The sequence below is a fragment of the Dendropsophus ebraccatus genome, chromosome 8, assembly GCF_027789765.1.
Source record: "Dendropsophus ebraccatus isolate aDenEbr1 chromosome 8, aDenEbr1.pat, whole genome shotgun sequence".
NCBI lineage: Eukaryota > Metazoa > Chordata > Amphibia > Anura > Hylidae > Dendropsophus > Dendropsophus ebraccatus.
The window spans coordinates 57,669,593-57,697,092 of NC_091461.1; the positions used below are offsets into that span (position 1 = coordinate 57,669,593).

The 27,500-nt window shown below is 40.2% G+C and overlaps 1 protein-coding gene and 1 non-coding gene across 4 annotated transcripts in view; one reads left to right on the forward strand and one right to left on the reverse strand.

Annotated features, from left to right (window-relative positions):
* Window positions 1-27,035, reverse strand: part of LOC138798601 (uncharacterized) — a 57,169-nt gene extending 30,134 nt beyond the window's left edge. Inside the window, exons 1-9 of one of the 3 annotated variants that reach the window (XM_069979123.1) lie at window positions 26,955-27,035; window positions 20,238-20,299; window positions 13,297-13,782; window positions 12,506-12,547; window positions 8,569-8,640; window positions 8,262-8,273; window positions 5,835-6,424; window positions 4,668-4,806; window positions 2,545-3,363 (exon numbers count right to left, since the gene is read on the reverse strand). In XM_069979123.1, the coding sequence (XP_069835224.1) occupies window positions 2,545-3,363; window positions 4,668-4,806; window positions 5,835-6,424; window positions 8,262-8,273; window positions 8,569-8,640; window positions 12,506-12,547; window positions 13,297-13,782; window positions 20,238-20,289 (2,212 nt within the window). In that variant the 5' untranslated portion in view covers window positions 20,290-20,299; window positions 26,955-27,035. Of the gene's footprint in view, window positions 1-2,544; window positions 3,364-4,667; window positions 4,807-5,834; window positions 6,425-8,261; window positions 8,277-8,568; window positions 8,641-12,505; window positions 12,548-13,296; window positions 13,783-20,237; window positions 20,300-26,954 lie in introns of all 3 variants that reach the window. The other 2 variants (XM_069979122.1, XM_069979124.1) reach the window with 2 other exon arrangements.
* On the forward strand, window positions 4,198-4,389 carry LOC138800221 (U2 spliceosomal RNA). Its single transcript, XR_011364421.1, has one exon. It is a non-coding gene; the product is annotated as a U2 spliceosomal RNA (small nuclear RNA).
* Window positions 27,036-27,500: the final 465 nt, after the last annotated feature.

The window sequence follows — 27,500 nt, forward strand, 5'->3', positions numbered from 1 at the left end:
GAGAGGCTGGGGTGACAGGGGGGAGAGAGGTTGGGGTGGCAGGGGGGAGAGAGGCTGGGGTGGCAGGAGGGAGAGAGGCTGGGGTGGCAGGGGAATAGATGCTGGGGTGACAGGGGGAGAGAGTCTGGGGTGGCAGGAGGGAGAGAGGCTGGGGTGACAGGGGGATAGATGCTGGGGTGACAGGAGGGAGAGAGGCTGGGGTGACGGGGGAGAGAGGCTGGGGTGATGGGGGACAGGCTGATGTTGCAGGGGGAGGGAGGCTGGGGTGACAGAAGGAGCAATTGGGGGGGGGGGGGGCATGGGAAACAGCGGGGCGCACAGGGATAAGCCGCGGCAGCGGCAGGCTGGTATAGTACAGTTACAGGACGGCAGTGAGCTTCCGGCACGGACAGGCTGTAATTCACCGGCTCGTAAGCTCACAGCTGCAGCTCTTCGGTGCCCGGACTTCCCTCCTGTTCGGCGGAGGACATGTGAGAAGGAGACAGGGGAGAAGTCCGGGCACCGAGGAGCTGCAGCTGGGAGCTTCTGGGCTGGTGTATTACAGCCTGTCCGTGCCGGAAGCTCACTGCCGTCCTGTAACTGTACTGGATGGGCCCTGGCTGGCCTGCGTCTGCTGGACGGTGAGTGGGGTGGGAGGGGGGCCAGTCCGACACTGGGGGAGGGGAGAGAGCTGCACACAGTTCTCCTGCCAACTCTGCCGGTCTCTCTTCTCCCCCGTTCTTGTGCCTCTTGCCGGGCTGGGACTTCAGGAAAATGGCGCCGCCACCCTGCCCCATGTACTTCAGCTGTGTATTGCGCATGTCCATGCACATGCGCAGTACACAGTGACGGAGCCTCCAGTGCAAGTGAACCAGACGGACTCCGTCGGTTCACTTCAATGTTCTGGAGGTGCCGTATAGTGTCTGTGTGTGTGTCGCGAAATGACGTCACACACAGACACTATAAACATGGCAGCCCCCTGTGCAGGCATCAATGTAATTAAAAAACACTTAAGCCCTATGTAAAAAAATAAAATAAAAATAGAACACACTTACTTTTTCTTACTACCTTTTATTAAAAAAATTTCAAAAACATGACACTGTCCCTTTAAGATCATTTGTCATAGAGGTCATTTGAGATTGTTAATCGTTAATCGCTGAAAAATTGTCCCATATAATACCATCCTAAGCTGTATCCAACTTCTCCAGTAATAAAATGCTAAGCGTTCAGGCTCGGCAGACAAACCGGGTGGGCAGAGGACCTTGTCTGTATTAGGGTGGGCCCTCCTGAGAAGTCAGAGCAGTTTGGACTTACGACCCAGTCCAGATTGACGCTATTACTGCAGTGTATTAGCATTAAAGTGTTAAATGCAGAATCATAGTGGTTTTAGAGCAAAAAGTTGCGGAAATAGCTAAATATTCCAGGAACTTAGTGAAATTACTGAATTGTTTTAACTTTTTCACAACCTGGGGTCATTGATGCCTCAATGCCCAGGTCGTTTTAGGATATCATAATGATCCATGTCTACCATCGGGGCTCTGTGATCACTTCGCAGAGCCCCGATGGACAGCGGACAGAGAATTTTCCCTCTGTAGAGGGAGAATTCTCTGTCAGGAGCCCTATAGATGCTGCGGTCGTGAGGGTATCTATAGGGTCAACTCTCAGCACTGCAGCGTGGCTCCGGTGCTGAGAGTTGCGGCGGGTTCCCCGGCTATCACCGATAGATGACACAGGTGCAGCTCCTGCGTTTGTGTCATCTTGGAACATTTATTAACGTCGCTGCAGCATCAGGCATAGGCTGAAGCGAGGTTAAATTACTGTGGAGCGGTGAGAGGAGGTTAATCTGTTTAGACATACATGTGATTTTATTTCCAATATGTAATGTTTTTTCCTAAAATAAGTCAATTTTACTAATGAAATGTGATTGAATCCTAGTATGTAAAATTGGTCTATGGGCAGATCAAGGATGGCCCATGGGTTGCCTATCCCGCCCTAGAAAAATGTCCTTAATAAATAAATTAGCTTAACTTTCTGAACTACTCCAAGATACTCCATAATACACCAATATGCAGGTCTGCATTTCTCTCTCCCCAGCTGGCCCCACCATCAAGAGGGAAATTTATGTAAATTTTTTTTATCAATTGGTGTCAGAAAGTTATATAGATTAGTAAATTACTTCTATTTATTTTTGATTCTTTTAGTTATGGAACCCTTTAAAAAAAGAGTATCATTTTATCCTAGAAACATTTACATTTATAGCTGTCGCAATGGCTCCACATCAAATGTGAGAATATGTCAAAGTAGATTTTGGGTCCCCTAGGCTACAGTGTCTGAGTGACAAACTGATGTTGAGTTTGGGGACATCCAGTTTGGTGCTCTGTGATCGAGCGTTGGAGGGGTTAGCACTACTCCAGGCGGCATATAAATGGATCAATGAAATTATAGAAATCTATTTATTGCCAGATTTACTCAACCCCCCCCCCCCCCTATTAATTTGGCAGCAAAAAGAACCTATCACTGTAAACATAGTACGGTTAAATAGCAAAATACTATTTTTAGTTTTACCTTGGATGCACAGGGCGTTGCTATCAAAGATGTAATCATCAGAAGTGCTGCTTGAGTCTTCTTGTTCCCCACTTCTAGCATGTAGGAAACTGGCCAGCTTAATTTTCAGAGATCCATCATCCACAACGATGAAGCTGGCTGGCGTGATATCACAAAGAATAATTGTTTTGCTGTGGCAGTGATGGACTGCTGTAGTGATATCAATGAGTATCTGAATCATTTGAAACCAAGTGAGTTGGTTTTCCTTTTCATGCAAAAATTGCAAAAGAGGTTTACCAGTTTCAACTACGAAAAATGGCAGAACGCCGTTCTCTGCCACATTTCTTTGAGTTACAATATTCTTATGCTTTTGACACACTTGAACGAGTCTTGACATTTCCCGGAAACGCTCATAAGCATCATCTGTGTAGTTGGTCTGCAGGAGATCATTTAGCGTCCTCTGCTTGAAGACACAGACCAATGCATCACCTTCTGGAGTTTTTGCTTCATAGACTGAAGTATGAAAGGAGTCTGTTGGCGCTTTATCATTAAGCACCATATCTGGGCACTTATGATGCATATGTGCTCGTATGCACATCTCCACCAAGGCTTTATCCACTTTGATGTTTCTGTTACCCAGTTTTGAAACTTCAAAAGAAACAAAGTCTTTACCAAGCATCAATGGAGTGACAAAGCACCTGACAAAACGAACAGGATGGTAGACAAGTTTGCTCATGAAATGTTTAAGTACAGTGTTCAGCTGATGATTTTTTCTCCATCGTCTCTGTAAATTCCAGGTAAGAATACTGTGGAGGATGCTCATACAGGCATTCAATGAATCTATTGTAAAATAAAAAGGTCAAAAATTGAACTTTGCAAGTACTATGATGGCAAATCACTCAAATGATCATATAGTTCTTGCAATAAAGAAGCAAATTGTAGCTAAACTGAATTATAACTATACAGGTTAGCCAGAGATCTATAAGCAGTACTAAGTTCAGGGTAAGTTCCCCATTTACTGCATGTGAGCCCTTGGGCAGTAGAGTTACAGTAGACCTCAAATTTAAGTCCCATCACTTAACAATCCCAAACACCACAAAATTGCTTTGAGCATCATATGATCATTTACAATATTACCACTACCATATTACCACTACAATATTACCAATACCACTGTATAAATGTAGTGGTTTAGTCAGTATTTGTAGCAAAAACAAGAAAAAGATGCAAATCTGTCCATTATAGTTGGTGTTGGTTCCCATCCTGGTTTTGGCTACAAATACTCACCAAAATACTGACCATAATAAGCTTACTATGTGTGAACATAGCCTAACATCAATTGTACCGACGAGAACCAAATTCAACACCAAATTAACTAATTATTTAATTAATTATTTTAAAGTTTATTAATGGAGCCGGGGCCAATGCATGCGTGCATTGGTTTTGGCTTAAGATGGGTGAATTTACAGTAATAACAAAGCAAATCGTTTTCTTATCCCAACAATCCGCTCATCAGCTGGCTGCCTTTTAACTCCGTGCTGCTCCTCCCCAGGTGCCTGGAAAAGCTGTAAACAGTCGTAGGAATCTTCTCCCAGTTTCCTAGGACTTGATCCAGCTTTTCCCAGCTCCCGGCTAGGAGCGGCACAGAGCGGCAGTGAGTTGGATGGCAGCGGGCTATCGCTCTCGACCTTTTGGCTAAGATCAAGTGTAGTATCTGTTCTTATCAGTTTAATATCTGATACTTCCCCTATCTGGGGACCATATATTAAATGGATTTTTAGAACAGGGAGATGGAAAAAGAACTTGCTCTGTCCTGTCCGGACATTGACCTGGTATTGCAGTGCTTCCAGGTTCAGTGCACCAAAAAAAAGAAGCAATTCGCTTTGTTATTACTGTAAATTCGCTCATCTCTAGTTTTTGTACATACTATTTAATCAAATGGTATGCTAAGGACCTCATTTATTTCTACAGCAGTTTTGCGATTCTAAATATCTAATGTGGAACAAACTGTGTGAAAAAACTGACGTGTCTTTGTGACATGACAGTAATTTATTGAGTTTGCAGGATCAAAAGTGATCCATTCACATATTACGAAGATAATATTAACAGTCTTCAAAAGATGTTGGTAGCAATAGGGCAGTTACCTTCTGTATAGTCTTCAAGAGTATACTCCGTTATCATCTCAAGCACATCTAGAAATACTCCCCAGTGTTTCCTCTCAAGTATATCAAATATTTCAGAAAGAAGGTTCACACTTGATGTTATGTGATTTTTTTTAAATTGCTAGCAAAAAAAAAAAAAAAAATGTGAACAATAGTGAATCATAAACAATAAAAAAATTATACAAAGATGTAAATTATTTTATTTTTGGATAAACATAGGTAAGGTCCCCATCGCGTTAGAGGCTCTATTCTAAAGCTAGCTTTTACCTCGTCCCCACTTGCTGTCATTACATGCACATACAGCGAGTGGAAAGCAATGGGGGCCATAGGGGCTGCCCAGGCAATCCTTAAATCATTCGGATTACCCATTAAGGTCAGCGGCGGTCTGCTGCCGCTACTTTTATTACATGGAGCGATGAACAGCAGACTGCACTAATCGTGATTTTTCAACATGTTGAAAGACTATGATCAGCTGACATCATGCATGTCGGCTGATCCCGGTCTTTTTAAATGCGCTATTACACCAAACGATGATTGTCTGGAACATCTGGTAACCTCTCTGTGCTCCCCCGGTGTAGTGTTGAAGCTTTTCGGTAAACACCAAACCCCCCCCACAACCCCACAACCCCCCCCCCACACACACACACACACACTGACTACAGCCCCATCACTTCCCAGCCAATAACTGACTGAGATGGGAATGTGCTGGCAGGATAGTGGCTGAGTGGTCTATTAATTTTGAGATGAGTCTGTCTTTTAAGTGGCGGGGCAGATAACAGTGATGCCGTGCAGGACCCTGGAGAGCACAAAGAGGTAAGTATAAGTTGTTTGTTATGTTTTCAAACAGGGCAGCAATATATACATATACCTCAAGGTACTTTATGTACTACTAATGCAGACGAGATAAAAGAATTTATAAGCAGGTAAGGCTATTAGTTCATTTTGTAATATCATGCTACTACCTCTGGATGGTGCATAATAGTTCAATTTCATCCTACAAAAGAACATTGGGCATTGACCAGTGCTAGCAAGGAAGGAGGAGTCAGAAGTTTTTCTATGTGACATGCAACGTAGGAACAGTTAACATACCAATCCAGCTTGTGGTGTTCTAGCACTGTCCTTGTCTTGATTAAATTTCTTGTTACATACCTTGTCTGCAATGGCTACTATGAAGATATGCTTCATATCCCATGGTAAGTTGAGTAACTTCTTGATGAGTGCTTCTGGTGTTGTCCTCTCGCTATCTATTAAGCTAACATTGATCATTTCCAGGCACTTTTCAAATTTCTTGATATAAAGCTTGTTACTGTCCAGACTCTTAGGCCATGCCTTCATCTTTGCATGCAGAGAAGCAATGAGGTTAAGATAGACTTGTTGGCAAAGCCGATTAAATGAATCTTTGCTGATTTTACACTTTGTTAAGGTTAGAATTCTTATGTACCTTCTCAAATCCAAGTCATTGCATTTGTATATTCTAAAAAATATTGCAACTAAAATCCAGAAGTACAGCTTCATATAGAGAACTGAATCGTACTTTTCAGTCAAGCGTCTGGTTTGCTTTTCAAAGGTTTGTAAATGTAAATGGTCGTCATTACTGAATTCTACCAAGTTTTCCTGGATTAATTTTCTCAGACGTTTGGCGGCACAGTTCCTAACATTTTCATTGACGTTGTTGCAACAACTGAGAAGTTCTTCAGGAGATGTTAATTTCTTTGTAGATTCAGCTGAAATATCTTCAACTATTAAGAAGAATAAATAAAAATAATTTTTTTACTAATAAAATATCATAAAACTATAATAGATAAAAAGAGAAACACAAAAACGGCTATTCCTCTATTACTAGGTGACTAAGGCCCAGAAGACCCCAAGAATCAATTTAAGGCTGCCGCAAGAACGTTGTCCATGGTGTCCGCTCTCATGGCCAAGATTTTGTCAAATGTGATCGTATTATTCATTTTATTTTTCACAGTTCTTAGTGAAAAGGTGGGGAACTTCCCTTGTGATGCTATATGGATTCTGGCCACCACGTAAGCTGAGAGAGCTTATGTTTTTGATTCGTAATTATAGTATTGAGGGTAGTGTCAAGAATAGTTTCCCCAGAATCGTAGAGGTTCGAGATCTAATCTGAAACCATAACGTGGACACACAGGATAAGTTGACCAATAATGCAAGTGATTCCCCCCATATCAACCAACCCCAAAAGCAGAAGGGGGTAGGCAAATGGGAAGAGATACACACTACAGTTAGCAGAACAGCAAAGGTGCCAGTGAAGCATGGAGATAATGATATTTAAATCTTGTTCCCAGTGAGTCATATAGGGTAATTTGGATATAGTACCATTATTTAGGCACTGTATGGTGGCTTCAAGCAATCACAGTGCTACAGTATTGCTTAAGCCATGCAAGATACAAATTAAGGTAACAGCATTAGGCTAGGGTCACATTTCTGCTGGGCCTGTCAGTCAGTTTAGTCCCACACAACAGAGCCAGGAAGTCTATTTAATAATGGACATCAGTTTTCTATCTACAGGGCCATGTAAGTGCTTGTTTTTACAGGAATAGTTGTACTGTGTAATAGAGTCTTTCATTCTACCATAACATGTACGATGGAATTCCAAAATTATTATTTATGAAGATATAAATAGGTGAAATCGTAAAAAAAAATGCAGTATGGTAACGTTTGGGGGGTTCCTGTGTCTACGTAATACACTATATGGTAAAAGTAACATGATACAATTATTCTATAGGTCAGCCCGAACACAACCATATGCAGGTTTACACAGATTCTCTAATGTTATGTATTTTTTTTTATGAAATCTTTTTTTCTGGCAATTAGTTATAATTAAAATGGTTCTATTGTGACGCTTATAGCGCTTTTATTTTTTCACCTAAGGGGCTGTATGGGGTGTAATTTTTTCTGCCATGATCTCTAGTTTTTATTAATATCATATTTGTGATGATCATTTTGATCACTTTTTATAATTTTTTTTTATATATAATGTAACATCAAATCGGTAATCCGCTCACTTTTTTCCCTCTTTTCGTGTACGCCGTTTGCAATGACTCTTGTTATATTTTAATAGATCGGACAATTACGCACAGAGGAAGGTAAGAGACCTCCGGTGGTCCGATACAGCGATCGGGACCCCCGCAGGGGGACTTCCTCTGTCACTTACACCTAAACGCTGCGGCGCTTAAGGAGTTAATGACACGCTGCAGCGCGATCGCTGCAGCCTGTCATTAGCGGTTAGGTGCCGGCTGCTCACTGCAGCAGGCCCCCACCTCCTATGAAGCGCGCTCCGCTCCGGAGCGCGCTTCATAGCAGGAGAAACACCCAGGATGTACAGTTACGTCCAGGGTCATCTGGTGACAGACTTCCATGGCGTAACTGTACGTCAGGGTCGTCTAGGGGTTAAGTGGACTAAAAATTATTTTATTGTCTGCTCAAATCCTGCAAGAACTTCTGAGGAAGCTCCCCGAATGGAGCCCTGGTAGAAGTATAAACCTAGCCTTAGGCACTGTGTAATGCAAGAGGATACCAACATTCCTTAATCCCGGTAAATAGGTAAATACTTACATGATCTTGATACTTCTATACGGGCAGGGGAGATTGGTGAGAAAAAAAAGAACAACAAAAAAATTAAAAACAAAAATCTGCATTTGGAGCAAAATGACAATAGGAAACAATCCAGGACAGGCATTTACTGTCTGTAAGTCTACAAAATCTATGAACGTGTGAATGCAGCCTTAGTCCTTATTATAGAAATGGTATTAATTAATTTACCATAAATGTGATGATGCTTTCTATGGAAAAGACCCATAACATCCAGTATATTCTTATTTGTAAAAAATCTAAACCTTCCTTAAATTGCTGGAAAAAGTACCTTCTGAGATGACTGATACAGGCGTTCTTATTCTAAATGAAACCCTTGATGACTCGGATCTCCTAAAAACAGCTGTAAAGCAAATGTCATTGATAACAATTACAGGGCTATTCACAGCAAAGTAAAAACATACACAAATACAGATTTAATTCTTACTTTAATTCTTAAATTCAGTCTTTCCTAATAAGTTTTTTTTGCTGAAGACCTTCCACAAATTTGTTGCCTGCTCTATTGTATCAATATCCCTTTGTAGGTGTGATCTCCAGAACTGGGCACAGTATACCAGATGTGATGTAACTAGAACTCTATACAGCGGGATCACAATCTCCCTCTTCCTACTGGTTATGCCTCTAGCTATACAGCACAGCATCTGGGTTAGTTTTCATACAGCTTGGCAGTAGGGATGAGCAAACCGAACCGTAACGAACCAGATTCGTTACGAACTTTGCAAAAAGTTCGGTTCGTCACTGAACCGAACTTTGAGAAAGTTTGTAACGAATCTGGTTAAAATAAAAATAACAAATAAAATCAAAGACATCTTTAGAAAGTGATGCAAACACCTCTGGAATGCATCTGGGAAAGCAGGGAAACAGTATTAGAGGAATCAGCATTACGGGGTTAGCGATCCTCTGCAATAATGCCAAAGCCTCTAATGGTTAATATATTTAATTAATAAAACACATTTTCGATGTAATAAAGTCCCTTTCGTTGTTCAATAATTTAATTAAAACAAATCCATCATTGTGCAATTAAATATACTGTTAAAATAAATATATAAATAAATGTATATTTATATATATATATATTTATTTTTTTACAGTATATTTAATTGCACAAGTATGGATTCGTTTAAATTAAATTATTGAACAACAAAACTAATTTTATTACAACGAAAAGGTGTTTTATTAATTAAATATTAATTATTACAGGAAGCTCTATTAAGCCGTTAATTCATATTCCCGGTAAAAGAGCAAACTAATAATCAATATTTTACTTTAATTAAAACATCAAATGTTTCTTCTAATGATGCTATCACAATAGCATTATTAGAAGAAACATTTTTATAATCATGAGTAAATAAAAACCCAAAAGTCTGTCCTCTAGGTCCCAGATAATGATAAATAAATAAATACAAATTAATAATAATAAATAGGTTATTTACTGAATTAATAAGACTGTATCATAAAACAAAATTAATGAGCAATGGAAAAAATACATATGGAAAAATATACAATAATAAGATAATGGTTAACATAAATGAATTACCAGAGGAGCGATAAAATGCATATAAAAATGAGTTAGCATAGATTACTTAGAATATATGATTGTACTAATATATTAATAAAAGTTAATGAGCAAAAGATGCATTCACAAGAGCAGAGATCACCCTTAATAACAGTAGTGGAATACAACTCCCATCATGGATAGTGAAGCCGGCAAATGATGGGGACAGTATTTTGGTAGCACTTAGTTCAGGATGGACAGCGCAGGGCACTAGAAGCGCACGGGGATTGTTATCCCATATGTTGTATCAACTTTTGGAGGGTTCAGCAGTTAAGTGTATATTGAAAGAAAGTTACAGTTGTAAAACTTTGATTACAGCCTGTTTGTGTGGGCCGACTTGTAGCTGGTGCACGGCCGTACTGCAGGATTTGCTCTGTTGTAAGAGCTTCGTTTGTAATGAAGGCTTAGTTGCGGCACATTCAAAAGGGATAAATCATGTATCCAAATGTCTTAAAAGCAGTTAGCAAGATGAATTTTGGTGCACAAGCACTGCTCACCACTCCAGGAGGTCGGATCTCTAGCGTCCCCGGTAAGCGCACGCTTGTCTGTTCAAAAGTCTCTGACGTCAGCAGCCTCAGTATCGGTGAGTGACAGCGGGGTGATTAATGCTGAATTTTGGGGTGTCTTTGCTCAAGTTTATGGGGTGCCAAACGCCTTTCAGAGTACTTCTCTACTCCTTTGTCAGTGGCTAAGAGTTTGGCACCCCATAAACTTGCACACCCCAACATTCAGCATTAATCACTGCAAGACAGCGGGGCCCCGCTGTCACTCACCGATACTGAGGCTGCTGACGTCAGAGACTTTTGAACAGACAAGCGCGCGCTTACCGGGGACGCTAGAGATCCGACCTCCTGGAGTGGTGAGCAGTGCTTGTGCACCAAAATTCATCTTGCTAACTGCTTTTAAGACATTTAGATACATGATTTATCCCTTTTGAATGTGCCGCAACTAAGCCGTCATTACAAAACGAAGCTCTTACAACAGAGCAAATCCTGCAGTACGGCCGTGCACCAGCTACAAGTCGGCCCACACAAACAGGCTGTAATCAAAGTTTTACAACTGTAACTTTCTTTCAATATACACTTAACTGCTGAACCCTCCAAAAGTTGATACAACATATGGGATAACAATCCCTGTGCGCTTCTAGTGCCCTGCGCTGTCCATCCTGAACTAAGTGCTACCAAAAAAAATCATTTGCCGGCTTCACTATCCATGATGGGAGTTGTATTCCACTACTGTTATTAAGGGTGATCTCTGCTCTTGTGAATGCATCTTTTGCTCATTAACTTTTATTAATATATTAGTACAATCATATATTCTAAGTAATCTATGCTAACTCATTTTTATATGCATTTTATCGCTCCTCTGGTAATTCATTTATGTTAACCATTATCTTATTATTGTATATTTTTCCATATGTATTTTTTCCATTGCTCATTAATTTTGTTTTATGATACAGTCTTATTGATTTAGTAAATAACCGATTTATTATTATTAATTTGAATTTATTTATTTATCATTATCTGGGACCTAGAGGACAGACGTTTGGGTTTTTATTTACTCATGATTATAAAAATGTTTCTTCTAATAATGCTATTGTGATAGCATCATTAGAAGAAACATTTGATGTTTTAATTAAAGTAAAGTATTGATTATAACAGTTTGCTCTTTTACTGGGAATATGAATTAACGGCCTAATAGAGCTTCCTGTAATAATTAATATTTAATTAATAAAACACATTTTCGTTGTAATAAAATTAGTTTTGTTGTTCAATAATTTAATTTAAACAAATCCATACTTGTGCAATTAAATATACTGTAAAAAAATAAATATATATATATAAATATACATTTATTTATATATATATATATTTATTTTAACAGTATATTTAATTACACAATGATGGATTGGTTTTAATTAAATTATTGAACAACGAAAGGGACTTTATTACAACGAAAATGTGTTTTATTAATTAAATATATTAACCATTAGAGGCATCGGCATTATTGCAGATTTGCCGGCTATTTTTTTTCCACTATTTTTGCACTTTGATTTTTTCCACTTTTTTCATTGTAATAGCAACTGCAACTACACAAAACTATACCCTATCACACTCCCACTATTGTAGCTGCAATTATTCAGCCGCTATTGCAAGGTTCGTTTTCGGTTCGATTCGTCAGAACCCGAACCGAACTTTTCAAAAGTTTGCTCATCCCTACTTGGCAGTACTGTTGACTTTTTTTGGCTAATTGTTGCCTTTTAACAGTTGGTATCACACCAAACAATTATCGGCTGTTATAGCCGATAATCGGCCGATAATAGGGCCTTTAGATCTGACGCTAAAAACCTTGTTAATTGTTTGCTAATCATTTGCTGTAATTCCACTTTCGTTCACTAATCGTTCAGTTTAATTCCAAATCAATCCTTCTTTGCTGGGATCAGGTGAAGTAAGAGATCATAGTAATGATCTATGTAATGCTCATAAGTAACGACTATCATTCCACGTGATATAGTAAACAATTTCAGGTTAACAATAAACAATCTCGTTTGCGATCATTAATCGTTAAAAATCGTTTAGTCTAATAGGACCCTAAGAGGTATCTTTTAAGTACATTATTTTACAGACTATTTTATAGGACTGCAACTACTTACTGTTCCTCTGAAAATCAGATGTAGTAGATGAAACAGACAATTCTAGGATAAAATGTAAAAGTGCTTAGTAAACTTACTTTAAGGAACATAATATGTACTTGAATGTAAAAACAACATTTATAGTGTAATATCTATTAATATACAATATTCAATGTTAGTGATTCAAATAAGATTTTGAAATCCACAATCCAGCACTGCTCTATCTGGTCTTGGCCATAGTTGTACTAGGTTTGAGCCACTTATACAATTAACCAATATGATCCTGCAGGCACCTTAATGTAACTTCCTTCTGTGCTGTGCTTTTTTGCTTTAAGAAATACATTTCAGTGGCCACTTTTATAGTGAGATCATCTAAGATTACACTATCAGCCAGCTAGGGCACTCATAAGGTGTCTGACTGTGGGTGTAAGTGCACAACCTAGCTCTGTTACCTGTATATGACCTAGAGCTGCTGCTGGACTCTCCCATTGTCTTAGCCTTTGTATTTTCTGCCTGGTCCCTGTAGTGCTGCACCTTGCTGACAATTTTAGCCTAGTATTGACTATGTCTGTGACCAGTATGACCAGTCTTACATTTACTATCTGTCCTGTAGATAGATGATACCTGTTTAGGGCTGCTAGTGCAAATGGGTAACCATCCACCCAGTCTGGAGTTATTGCTACAATGTTTTATTAGCATGATTATACAAAAATAAATAATAAAGTGAATGCTGGTAAAAGTAGTGGACTATTAGGAATTACATTCTCTGTTTTATTCTGGAGAAAATATCAGCTTACAATACGGGTACTCACCAGGGTCACTCTTAATTTTGGACATTTCAAATTTCCTTTTCCGGTCACAAAGTGGAATCTGCAAGCACTTCGTCTGAATTGTTTTCTCCAGTTTTGATAGTAGATAGGGATTATCAATGTTGATTGAGAAACAGTTCTTTGCAACAGCTGGAGGTTCAACGGGTGTTTGATCGAAGCAAACAAACACCACCCTGTTCAGGTAATCTGGCCTTAGAAGAAAGTTCCGAATTGCGGAGAAATTCCTATCCTTATAAACTGGCATAATGGTAGTTGGAACAATGGTAATTGGGTAACTAAATGCCTCTATGACAACGTCACCCCAAGGTATGTCTCTATATCCAAGGTAACACTTATATCCACGTTGCTCAAGAGGTTTGACGATTTTCTCAGTCATCTTGATATCAATTTGTTGTTGCTTCAAAGTGGCATTTGGTGCCGACACAACATAGATGTCACAGCAGAAAACTTCATGGGATATAACATTTCCTAAGGAAAAATACATAATCATTAGAGATGAATGAACATGCTCGTCTGAGCTTGGTACTCGTTCGAGTATTAGGGTACTCGATGGTACTAGTTACTCGGACGAACATCTGGCGATACTCGAGAAAACCTCATCATCTGTTTCCTGTAAGTTTGGGCCCTATTTCACAGCCAATAAACATGCAGGAGACTCTTTGGTACATCCTGCGATCACGTGGGACCCATACATGTCTAAAGCAGTGATTGGTTGGCCAGATCAGATGACCCTGCCATATAAAACTCGGCGCCGGCAGTGCTTGCTTCAGACGTGTGCTGGAAGAGATCAGGGACAGAGCTGCTGCTGGTCAGGGAGAGCGTTAGGGGGGAAATTAGCTTTCCAGTAGGCAGGGAATACTAGCGAAACAACCAAACAGCCCTTGTAAGGGCTTCAAATTGTTTTTAAATTGTATTAATCCAGACTGCTGGCTGGGACTTGCAGTGCAGCTACCACGATTTTAGCAGCACACTGTGGTGATCAGCTGCTGGCAGAAAAGGGGCTTTAGGTGTTGCATACAGACCCCTAAGAAGTGCTCAGTACTATTTTATTGGGCCCTCTACTATATTTTCTGATTTCTGTATTTCTTACACAAGGCATATCTAAATTCACTACTGCTTCCACAGTGTAAAGGGGGGTCACAGAGTGTATATAGGTGCAGCCACCAACAGATTGTATCCCACAGCCCCCCAAAAAACTAGTGGGACCACTAGTATATTTCCAGATTTTTGTCTTTCTTACTCAAACCATACACTACTGCTTGCAGAGTGTAAAGGGGGTGTCACAGAGTGAGTATACTGTAGGTGCAGCCACCAACAGATTGTATCCCACAGCCCCCCAAAAAACTAGTGGGACCACTAGTATATTTTTTTATTTCTGTATTTCTTACTCAAGGCACATCTAAGCTCCATACTGTGCAGTGTCCATAAAATGGTGAACCCCAATGGTACATCCTGCGATCACGTGGGACCCATACATGTCGATACAGCGATTGGTTGGCCAGATCAGATGACCCTGCCATATAAAACGTGCAGCCGTCAGTGCTCGCTTCAGACACATGCTGAAAGAGATCAGGGAAAGAGCTGCTGAAGCAGTGCTGATGGTCAGGGAGAGTGTCAGTTTAGGATTCAGTGTTCCAGTAGGCAGGGTATATACTAGCAATACAAACAAACAGCCCTTTTCAGAGCTTAAAAGCTATTATTAATACTACTACTACTGACTGCTGGCTGGGACTTGCAGTGCTGCTACCGCAATTTAACCAGCACACTGTTTTGATCAGCTGCTGGCAGAAAGGGAACATTAGGTGTTGCACACAGACCCCTAAGAAGTGCAGCACTGCTCAGTGTACTCTTTTTTTTATTTTAGAGGTGCCTTGGATTACAAGCATAATTCCGGGACCATGCTTGTAATCCAAATCCACTCTTAAACCACAACACTACTACACAAAAGTGTGCAATAGGGTTGATATTCCTGGAGGTGTCAGTAATATGGAAAATGATTTAGCTTTGCTAGATAAGTGGTCCAAACAGTGGAAATTGAAGTTCAACGTTTCCAAATGTAAAATAATGCACTTGGGGAGGAGGAATCCTCTATCCGAGTATCACATTGGCAGTTCTGTGTTGGAAAAGACTTCAGAAGAGGAGGATTTAGGGGTAATGATATCGGACAGCCTTAAAATGAGTCACCAGTGCAACCAGGCGGTGGGGAAAGCAAATCCTATGCTGGGGTGTATAGCTAGAGGTATAACCAGTAGGAAGAGAGAGATTGTGATCCCGCTGTATAGAGCTCTGGTGAGGCCACATCTGGAGTACTGTGTCCAGTTCTGGAGACCTCACCTAAAAAGGATATTGATAAAATTGAACAGGTCCAAAGACGGGCTACAAAAATGGTGGAGGGTGTGAGGCATAAACCATATCAGGAAAGACTTAAAGATTTGAATCTGTACAGTCTGGAGGAAAGAAGGGAAAGGGGGGACATGATTGAAACCTTTAAGTATGTTAAAGGACTAAATAAGGTTCATGAAGGAAGTGTTTTTAGTAAAAAAAAAAACTGAGCTCAAGAACAGAGGACACAGTGAGAGGTTAGTTGGGGGAAAGATCAGAAGCAATGTGAGAAAATATTATTTTACTGAAAGAGTAGTAGATACCTGGAACAAACTTCCAGCAGAGGTGGTTGGTAAATCTACAATAACAGAATTTAAACACGCCTGGGATAAACATACATGTTTCCTAAGATAATAAGAAAGAAAATACTAAAAGGGCAGACTAGATGGACCCAGTGGTCTTTTTCTGCCGACAATCTTCTATGTTTCTATGTCACATGACAGCAATAGGGAAGGGGTGTGTGTTGAGCACGGACCAATCAGGAAGTGAGAATCACAGAGCTGTGCAGTGACAGTGACAGAAACGGTGTAAGTGCAGGCACATTGTAGCAGGAATTGAGAGGATGGGAAACACAAGGACTGACAGAGACTGCAGTGAGCATAAAGGAATTAGCAGGGCAGATGTGGGCACATACATGCAGCACTCTCTGTCCGGGGAGAGAGGGATTACAGCTATGAAGAGATTACCTCCACAGTCCTGTCCCCTGATGGAAGCCCCAGTCTGAAGTAGATCAACTCTGATTTGAAAGGTGAGGGAGACTTCCTGAGTCAGAGTACAGGACTGTAGACCACCCTGTGCAGGCCATGCCCCTCCCCCACTCCCCCTCCCACCCAGTACAGGGAGCTCTTAAACCAAAGCAATGCTCTTAAACCTAGTTACAATTTAAAAAAAAACTGTGAGCTCTTCTTGCAAAACACTCTCAATTCAAGTTACACTTAAACCAAGGTACAATTGTAAATTACAAATGTATATAATATAACTTTCTGAAACCCCAAACCACTTGTACCTTTGGATAGTTGCTTTTAACCGAAGATCTGTCCTGGGGTCCTTTCGGCAGGTGATGCAGTTATTGTCCTAAAAAACAACTTTTAAACTTGCAGCCCTGTGCCCAACGGCCCGGGCTTAGAGTATCTCTGCCCTAACTTTGCACCACCCCTCCGTCCCTCCTCCCCACCCTCATCATTAGGAATGCCACTGGAACATTTTCTCCTGTCTGAACATTGCACAGGTGCCTTAACGATCCAGCCCACGTTCAATATTTACACAGCTGATGAATAGGAGACAATCTGCCTGGAGCATTGCTAATGATGGTGGGGAGGAGGGACAGAGAGGTTGTGCCAGCCTAATGCATACACAATCTAAGCCCCAGCCGTTGGGCACGGAGCTGCCAGTTTAAACATTTTTTTTTTGGACAATAACTGCATCACCTGCCAAACGGACCCCAGGACAGATCTTGGATTAAAAGCAGCTATCCGAAGGTACAAGCGGTTTGGGGTGGTAAGATTGTGGGCACAGAGTCGCTTTAATGTCCAAGCACTTAAACTGAGTCAGCAGGCATCAGCACTTTATAAGCCTATTTATGTTAGGCTTTTGCAGTCACTGTGCCTTAAATTGCATTGCATTAGCATTTTTTTTCTGTTTCTATAATCAAGCCATGTTGATCTTTGCAGTTTTTTTTCCTGATCACAAATACATTTTTGGAATTGATTCATATGATTTAAGGGATATTGATTTTCTTTTTTTTTGGTATATGGTATAATTTTGATCAATTACCAAGGTGGCTTTAATATACATAATACACTTGTAACCCCTTAACGACGGCAGGCGTAGATGTATGTTCCCGTCGCCTGGGCCTTGACGCAGCATGGCGTACATATATGCCCTGCTGAGGGGCCGCACTAGGTGCTAAACTCCCTTCATAACAGGTGAGGACCGACTGCTATCAGCAGCCAGGCCCTCACCCTCAATGGCGGGCTGCTGTGATCGCACGGCAGCCCGCCATTAACACCTTAATTACCGCAATTGTGACGTGACTGCGGCGTTTAACTGTAAGTGACAGGAGCATCTTCTGTCACTTACCGATCGGGACCCCTGCAGCGTGTCTTTGGGGGTTCCAATCACACTGCCTTACTGCCGGAGGTATACTGCTTACCTCTGTGCAGTCTGATCTTCAGTCTTCTGATAGAGTCTGCCTAAGGTAGAAGATCGCAGATAACACTGATCCCTGCTATGCTATGGCATAGCAGTGATCAGGGTGAGAAATCTATTATATGTATGTAATAGTCCCCTGGGGGACTAAAAAAGTGTAATAAAATCAATAAATAAATGTTTTTAACAATGCCCCATAGCCCCTCCCCCATAAAAGTCTAAATCACCCCCCTTTCCCATTTTATAAATAAAACACATAAAAATAATAAAATAAATAAACATTTAATATGTGGTAGCGTGTGTATTCGTCCAATCTATTAAAATAAAACAACAAAAAGCTGTAAAAAACGCAAGGACTGCTGATTTTTCAATTACATTTTCTATATTAAAAAATTTATAAATAGTGAACAATACGTCTGATTTATACATAGATGGTACTAATAAAAACTAGGGATCGTGATGCCAAAAATGACCTACAGAATAAATATATCATGTCAGTTTTACCGTAAAGTGCGTAACGTAAATGCGGAACCCCCCCAAAATGAGCAAAATTGTATTTTTTGTCCTAAATTCCTCACATGGCCCTCACATGGCCCTGTAGATGGAAGAATAAAAGAGTTAAAGCTCTTAGAAGGCGAGAAGGAAAAAGCAAAAACGCTAAGCTGAAAATTAGCCCGTTTCTTAGGGTGCCTTCACACCTACCGACTCGCACCTACCATTAGACACAGCGTTGCAGGATTACAAGTTGTTTTTATGACAATAACTGCATCCCCTGCCGAACGGACCCCATGACAGTTCTTGGATTAAAAGCAGCTATCCGAAGGTACAGGTGGTTTGGGGGGGGGGGGGGCTCAGATTGTGGGTACAGAGTCACTTTAACTTTGCATTTACAACAGCTCAAAAGTACTTAGATACACTCCTAGGTCACAAAACAGTGTTACACATGTATTTCTAGGCTATTGTTGAAGTTTGGTTTTAAATTCTTTGCTTGAAGGTTAACAAACCAGTCTCTAGTCCTAATATGTAAAACCACAGAATTCAAAAAATCTTTAGCAGTAAGGTTTGCTTTACTAATCTTGAATTTGCTCTTAGATTTGTTTATTGCTGTATAGAACTTTACACTTTCTATTATGATAATGCAGACAAAGGCATCCAGATGAACAGTCACCTTTACATTATCTTCAAACACAATCTGAAGGGTTTTTCCAGCTATATAGCGTCATCAAGAAGTTAAAGGGTTTTCCCTATTAACCATTTCATGACTGACGGTTTTTGTTTTTGCACCTTTGTTTTTTTTCTTTCTTGTGTTTAAAAGGTCAGAGCACTTGCATTTTTTCAACTACAGAAGTTAAAATTGAAGGGGGTTATCCAGGAATAGAATAAACACAGAATAATTTCTTGCAAAAACAGCACATCTGTCCTCAGGCTGTGTGTGGTATTACAGTTCAGCTCCATTCATTTTAATGAAACTTTGCTGCAAAACCACATGCAAACTGAGGACAAGAGTGGTGCTGTTTCTGGAAAAATGAAGTCTGGATACCTCATTTAAAAAGTTATTGAGAATAAAAAAAAACTTAGCACCTTCCTTTCAAACACAGCTCCCCACCTGTCTTGAGGTTGTGCAAGTTATTGTAACTCCATTCCAATCTATTTCAGATTACAAGTAATGTTATTTCTAGATAAAATCAGCTTTGTTTTTGTTTTTTAAATCCTGGGTAACCCCTTTAAACATATTTTAGCTATGTTCACACTACGTATGAGACCGGCCGGGTCAAGGAACGGCCAGTCTCTGCCTGGATCATCCCAGCCGGTCAGGATCTTTCCGGCCGCAGGGTTCTGATGCGGGCGCATCAGCGCGCTCCCGCATCAGAACCTCCCACAGCACACAATGAAGCAAGCGGCCGGAGCCTTTCGCTTTATTGTGTGAACTGACAGGGTTTCCTACGGCCGCAATTCATTAAATTGCGGCCGCAGAAAACTGACATGTCAGTTATTTGCGGGTCCGCACGCTATCCCGACCGGAGCGTGTACGATGTGTTAACGCTCCGGCCGGGATCCCATAGAAATGTAGGCAATATTCCACACTACAAAAAGTACAGCCGTTGTTGTTGATGGCAACATCGGACGTACTTTTACGTAGTGTGAACATAGCCTTTAACTGTACAAGCATTTCTGAAAAAAGTACTATTTGAGTGATGTATATGTACTAATCTCCCACATGCCTGCTTTGATTTGATAACGTTGTCCTTGGTTACACTATCCCTGTAACATCCACAAGGGTCATAGAGTCATAGTTGGAAAATTCACTGATTTAATGTCTTACTTTTTTTTCTTATTCTAGTTTTGTTACTTTTATTTAGTGTTTGTGAATATAGTATAATAATTGTACTCACCATAAGCTCTTTGCCCACAGTCCGGACAAATTTTTAAATCTGTGTCATTCATTTTCTAGTCTCTATGGAAAAAAAAAAAAGTTATAATAGTAATAATTAACTATAAAATTACCTAATATACTGTACTATTCTAAGCTTTTTAACCCCTTGCCTCTTCAGCCTGTTTTGGCCTTAATGCCCAGGGCCTATTTTTCAAATCTGACCTGTCTCTCTTTATGTAGTGATAACTCTGTGGTTCTTTTAACCATCGCGGTTATTCTGAGATTTTTTTGTGACATATTCCTCTTTATATTTGTGGTATACTTTGGCTGATACACTCAGTAGTTTTTTGTAAAAAAAAAAAACACAACATTTGCGCAAAAATTTAAGATTTACATTTCTTTATATTTAAAATTCTCTTTTCCTGAGAAAGATAGTCATGCCACATGAACTATTACTGCAACATCCACAACATGTCTACGTTATGGTGACATCATTTCGTGAACGTCCTTTAACTTGTTAGGATTTTAGAGGACTTCGAAATTTTGCAGCGATTTTTTACATTTTCATGAAAATTTCTAATTTTATTAGGGACCGGTTTAGTTCTGAAGTGGATTTGGGGGTCCTGTACGTTAGTTACCTCCATAAATCCCTCCACTGTAAAAACTGCACCCCTCAAAGTATTCAAACTAACATTTCATAAGTTTATTAACCCTTTAGGTGTTTCGCAAAAATTTAGCAAGTTGGAGGGGAAATTTAAAATGTTCATTTTTTGGCAGATATTCCATTTTAATAAATTTTTTTCCTCTAACACAGCAAATAATAACTGAGAAATAGCACTCACTATTTATTCCCCTTATTCCAATGTTTCTAGAAATCCCCCATAAGTGGCCACCTGACTCAACCACAGGCCGCAGGCATGACAGAGACCTGGTGAATTATGGGGCCTTTTTTATTTCAGTTTTTTTTTAGCCATTATACCATGTCACAGAGGCCTTGCGGTGCCAAACTATTTGTGTAAGACTAGTTGACATTTCCATCTGTACCATTTTGGGGGACATGTGGCACCTTAATCATTTTTTATTACATTATTTATGAGGTGGTATGAATAAAAAACACAATTTAGCAGCTGTTTTCCACCATTTTATTGTACGCCGTCACATTTTTGTACTATACGTCATATATGACATGTTATCCTTATTCGTCAGGTCGGTACGATTACAGTGATATCCATTTTATATAGCTTTTGTTATAGTTTATGGCATTTATACTATAAAACTGTTTGTGTCTTGCATATTGTAAGGGCAGTAATATTTTTATTTCTTCGCCAATGGAGTTATGTGAGGCATAAGCTGACGTTTTTAGTGGTACACCTTTTAGGTACATGTGACATTTTCATAGCTTTTATCTTTTTTTTTAAGGGGTGGGATTAACAAAAAATTGTCATTTTTATTTTTTTTATTTTTTTTTTGCTGCGTTAATCGGGTGGGATAATTAATGTAACGGGTTAATAGACGGGGTAATTATGGAAGCAGCTATACCAAATATGTCTATTTTATGTATAGGGGATCATTTATAAAGGGGGATGGGGAATGTGTATATTTATTTATGTAATTGATTAATTGATTGATTTAACGTATTTATTTATTTATGTATTTGTGGGGTGTGTTTGAACTTTTACTTTTGAAGGTCCCTCTATAATACATTACAGCACATGATCAATGCTGTAATGTATTATAGAATGAATGAGCTGTCAGAACCTTTATACGATCAGGTCCCTGTCTCAATGCAGGGGCCTGATCATCTTATACCATAGTAGCCCAGATGCATTGGGCAGCGTCTGGGTTGCTATGGTAACCCCACCGGAGCTGCGCGATTGCTCACGCGTCTTCGGGGGGGGGGGTGAAGAGGGGGTTGGAGAGAGCGGATCTCCCTCTGGCTGCCCCATAGACACTGCCAGTTGCGTAGCTACCATGAAGGCAGCGAATGCAGTTGCTATAGGGCCTCGCCTGGCCTGTCTCCCCTGTCTTCATGGTAGCTACGCCATTGACAGTAAAGCACCCTGTCAGAGACGCAGAAGGGAGCATCTGCAATCCCCTCTCAAGCACCTCCGCACCTCCCCCTGACACAGACTTAGAACATCCTGCACTCTCCCCAAGTGGCAACAGTCACGGGTAGGTTCCGCTAAGCCCCTCCCCCAGCGCCCACCGCGGGTGGGATATTAGCTCATGGCAAAGTGCACAGGGCCTGAGGAGGAGAAACACAGCAGGAAGGATAGTAACTATCACTGCCAGCTAGAAGTCACCAGCTTCACTAGCATTCTGTATAATATAGGTCACCAGCTTCCCTGGCATCCTGTATAATGGGGTCACCAGCTTCCCTAGCATCCTGTATAATGGGGTCACCAGCTGCCCTAGTATCCTGTATAATGGGGTCACTCAGCTTTCCCAGCATCCTGTATAATGGGGTTACCCAGCTTTCCCAGCATCTTGTATAGTAGCATAATGGGGTCACCCAGCTTTCCCAGCATCTTGTATAGTAGTCAGTATAATGGCGGTCACCAGCATTCCAGCATCTTGTATATTAGTCAGTATAATGGCAGTCACACAGCTTTCCCAGCATCTTGTATAGTAGTCAGTATAATGGTGGTCACCCAGCTTTTCCAGCATCTTGTATAGTAGTCATTATAATGGCAGTCACATAGCTTTCCCAGCATCTTGTTTAGTAGTCAGTATAAACAGAACAGAACACTGTATTCTCTACCTGTAACACCACACAGCACGCTGTATACTCTACCTGTAACACACCACAGCACACTGTATTCTCTACCTGTAACACCACACAGCACACTGTATTCTCTACCTGTAACACCACACAGCACACTGTATTCTCTACCTGTAACACCACACTGTATTCTCTACCTGTAACACCACACAGCACTCTGTATTCTCTACCTGTAACACCACACAGCACGCTGTATTCTCTACCTGTAACACCACACAGCACGCCGTATTCTCTGCCTGTAACACCACACAGCACGCTGTATTCTCTACCTGTAACACCACACTGTACTCTCTACCTGTAACACCACACAGCATACTGTATTCTCTACCGGTAACACCACATAGCACACTGTATTCTCTACCTGTAACGCTGATATTGGAATAAAGTAATAAAACTTTTAGAATTTTTTTTTCTTTTCATCTCCATGCACATATTATAATCACAAATCTTTTATTTTTGAAGTTGATCCCCTCAATAAGGACTTATATCCCATATTATCTTACATGGGATATACTGTTTATGCCTTGTTTTTTCTCCAAGTGGGATTGGCAGTGCCGGCTCTGATCCTCTGGGCTGTTTAGCATCATTTAATTGTGTTACTGCATCATTTTTGTAAAGACATAAACATAGCCCTAATTTCACTGCAGAGTTTTTCACAATCAGTCAAGTTGCAGCACCTGCTTCTGGCTGGGCAGAGATGGGGGATCCAGCCAAGCCTCCTGTGACATCACACCCTGCCCCCTGTCTGCATCATCAGCCTGTGCCTAGCAAATACACATAATGTGAGAAAGAAGCATAGAATCTTTATCTCCTAAGGCGGTAGAGCAGTGGGAGCAGGAGACAATGTGGATTGGCACAGAGGCCATTTTTCATCACTTCCTGGATGTCAATCAGCTGCCAGTGTGGCAGAACCGCACAAATATGGTAATACATTATATAGACACATCGATATAACTTTTAATGTACTTTTAATAGAAAACAAGTTTTCCTTATGTGGAGTCCCCCTTTAACATGTATAGCCCTTTTACATAGGCAGATTATCAGGCATATGAGTGTTTCTAGGAACCAAATAATTGGCCTGTGTGAGGTTGTGCTCGCACATGCATATTGATTGCATTACTGCATCACTTATACATTTTAAGGCTATGTTCACACTACGTAAAACAACGGCCGTAGTTTTCACTGCAAAACTAGGGGCGTTGCTTTGAGGATGGTACGATACAGCAATTCGTACAAACTACGGTTGTACGGTTCACACTGCTTATAAGACTACGGCCATAGTTCGTACGGACCCGTGAAAAATGAACCGGTCATTTATTTGCGGCTGGTAATGTTACAACGACGGCCGTGGATTTCAATGCGGCCGCACACGTAAAATTTATTTTGGCCAAATTAAACTTGATTTTAATGTAAAAAAATTTGGTGGTTTATTAGGCTAGTTGCAGTATTTCAATTAAATGACATGTTTCAGCCCGATTAAAACGGCTGTAGTTTCACGACTAGCGTAGTTCTACGGCCGATGTTTTGGCCTCAAAACAACGGCCGTTGAAAATAACGGCCGTTGTTTTACGTAGTGTGAACGTAGCCTAAAGCAGTATTGCATCATTTCATTGCAGTAATTAACTATATAATAATAATAATAATTTATAGGGCACATAAAATATGCTATCGGCATATTGAAATCTTCCAACAAAAAGGAAATCGGCACTCGCTTATAGACAGTAATCTGTCCATGTAATAGGGTCCTAAACAAAAGGGGGACACACTTTAACATAACATCAGAAAATAATAGCTTTATTTATCATAATCAAGTATAACATAGACCCCCTTAAAATCACTTAAAACCAACACACCAAGCATGGCGAGAGCCTCTATTCCCTGCCCCCAGAAGGGACCCCAACATGGAATACTTCAGATCTAGATCAACAAGATAAATAACAAACAAATATCAAATAAAGACCTGTACAAATAAAGACAATATGCAATATCAGTGCAAAAATATCCAACCATAAAGGGTATTTTTTGGTGCGGAGCAAGTGTATATCAAAATATAAACCAAAAATAGGGTATGACATCACCAATGATGGAAATCCGAGGGTTCCATTCCCTCATGTGCCACACGTTCGGGCAAGCAAAACCTACCTTCCTCAGGGGAAATTCATTTCAGGAGCATTTGCTTGAACAAGCTGTCAAATTCAATTTGGATTTAACTACTGATTTAGATTAATACAGGAGTAGGCATTCCTGTCCCTGCATTTGTAAACTGTGTCATGAGCCATGCACTTTATTCCTCAATGTCCATTTCACTTTTCCTGGCTTAGGCTCAATGAATGTAGGGAATGAAGGCAGCGATACACCATCTCCATTTGCATTTAGATAGTGGAAGCATTCACTGGACCATGAGCTCCACAACCAGCTCAGTGTTATTAACTGAGCAGCAAGGTATACAGTGTATACTCCCAAATTTTCAGGAGCAGGGGTGCTTCTGTATGTACATTCCCAAAAGCATAGTTCACCACAGAAAGTACAAACAGGAGTAGGGACTCCTGTATACCTCACCTCACAGTTAACATTTTCTGGGTTAGATCAAGAACACCCAACCGAGAGAATTATGCCAGTGTACACACTGAATGGTAGTGTAGAGTGTAGAGTCTCTGCTCCCGTCAGCATTTTGCCCAAAGAGAATCACAAAACATTTGTAGCAAAAAGTCAGATCAAAATCAGTTTGTAACAAATCAATGTGATCATCTATAGTTTTTATGTGAAACATAATTTTTTTAATTAAAATTTTTGGTACAAATTTACCTCTGCAGAGTGCCCAGAGCATGCAAACAAACCTTTCTAACAAGCATTTACTATAGACACTAGTAAGCCTTGTTTACAGGTCTCGCACCTTCGGACAGCACTGTGGATGTGCATCCATAGCCATCCACAATTTCACAGACCTATTCATTAAAGAATAATGATCACAATCCTGTAACACCTTCGGGCATGTGAACAGGGCCATCCCAATTATGGACGTGTGAAAGCCTTATTGCACTCCTAAAATAAAATATTACTGTAGGTTTGAATTTAAATATTGTGTTTAGACTTAATGTATAATACTTATAGCGAAATTTCCAATTTACATAGTGATGTAGTTGCACACAAAACAGAACCCCTCATTGGCAGGATAATGTGATTTCCAAGTTGGGTAGTTGTTTTGCACAGTGTTTGTTACTAAACATCCAGAGTGGGATAAAAAGCCAAAAAGTGGGATAAAACAGCAATGGTCAGCACACAGTAGACACTTTTGAAAAAGGCAGCTTAACTAAATATGAAAAAAGCAAAAGTAAAATAAACAAGAAACATTATGGTTTCCTAGAAGTCACCAGTGCAGGCAGGCAGTAGGAAAAACTGTATGCTGGGGTGTATAGCTAGAGGTATAACCAGTAGGAAGAGGGAGATTGTGGTCCCACTGTATAGAGCTCTAGTGACATCACATCTGGAATACTGTGTCCAGTTCTGGAGACTTCACCTACAAAAGGACATTGATAAAATAGGACAGGTCCAAAGACGGGCTACAAAAATGGTGGATGGTGTGAGGCATAAAACATCAGGAAAAATATTTTATATTAAATATGCTGGGTTCAAATAAGGTTCAGGTAAGAAACTAAATACAAGACAAGTGGCGACAATCTGAGGTTAGCTGGGGTTTGAAAAATTTGAATCAACATGAGAAAAAATTATAATAGATGTTACTCCCAGTAGATGTGCTTGGTAAATTCATAGTAAGTGAATGAAACCATAAAGCTATCATAAGAAAAAAATGAAAATATTGTAAGGGCAGACTTAATGGACCAAGTGGTCTGTTTCTGCTGACAATCATCTATGATTTTAAGTATGTTTAAAAATATGAAATATACATATACCATTTCTGTGTGTTATGAATAATGTATAATACATTGTACTTACTTTCTTAGAGCTGCATTGTGTACTGCCTCCACTTTCACATGTATTACTGACACCCAGCTTTAAAGGAAGCATATATAATATTTTCACTTCCTCATATCTTAAGTAGCATTCTCAGGCCACCGAAAGCTTAAGCCAATCTTAAGCTTTGTTATGTCTATTGAGGAAATACATCTTTAAAATATAAAGGTATACAGAAACACACACCTAGATATGCAGCAGATAAAAGATTTGTACCGTATAACAATGGATTTTTTTATATTGCCAGAACATTAGTAAAAAAATGTTAACACTATGGGGAAGATTTATCAAACTGGTGTAAAAGTACAATTGTCTTAGTTGCCACTAGCAACCAACCAGATTCCACCTTTCATTTTCCAAAGGACCTGTGATAAATGAAAAGTGGAATGTGATTGGTTGCTACAGGGCAGTTTCTAGATCATTTTGGCAACAGGGCGAATCTTGATAAAAGCGCCCCCTAACCCTAACCCCCCCCCCCCCTGCAACCTCACTCAATTCAGCTCTGGAGAAGGAAGGGGGGCTTTATCA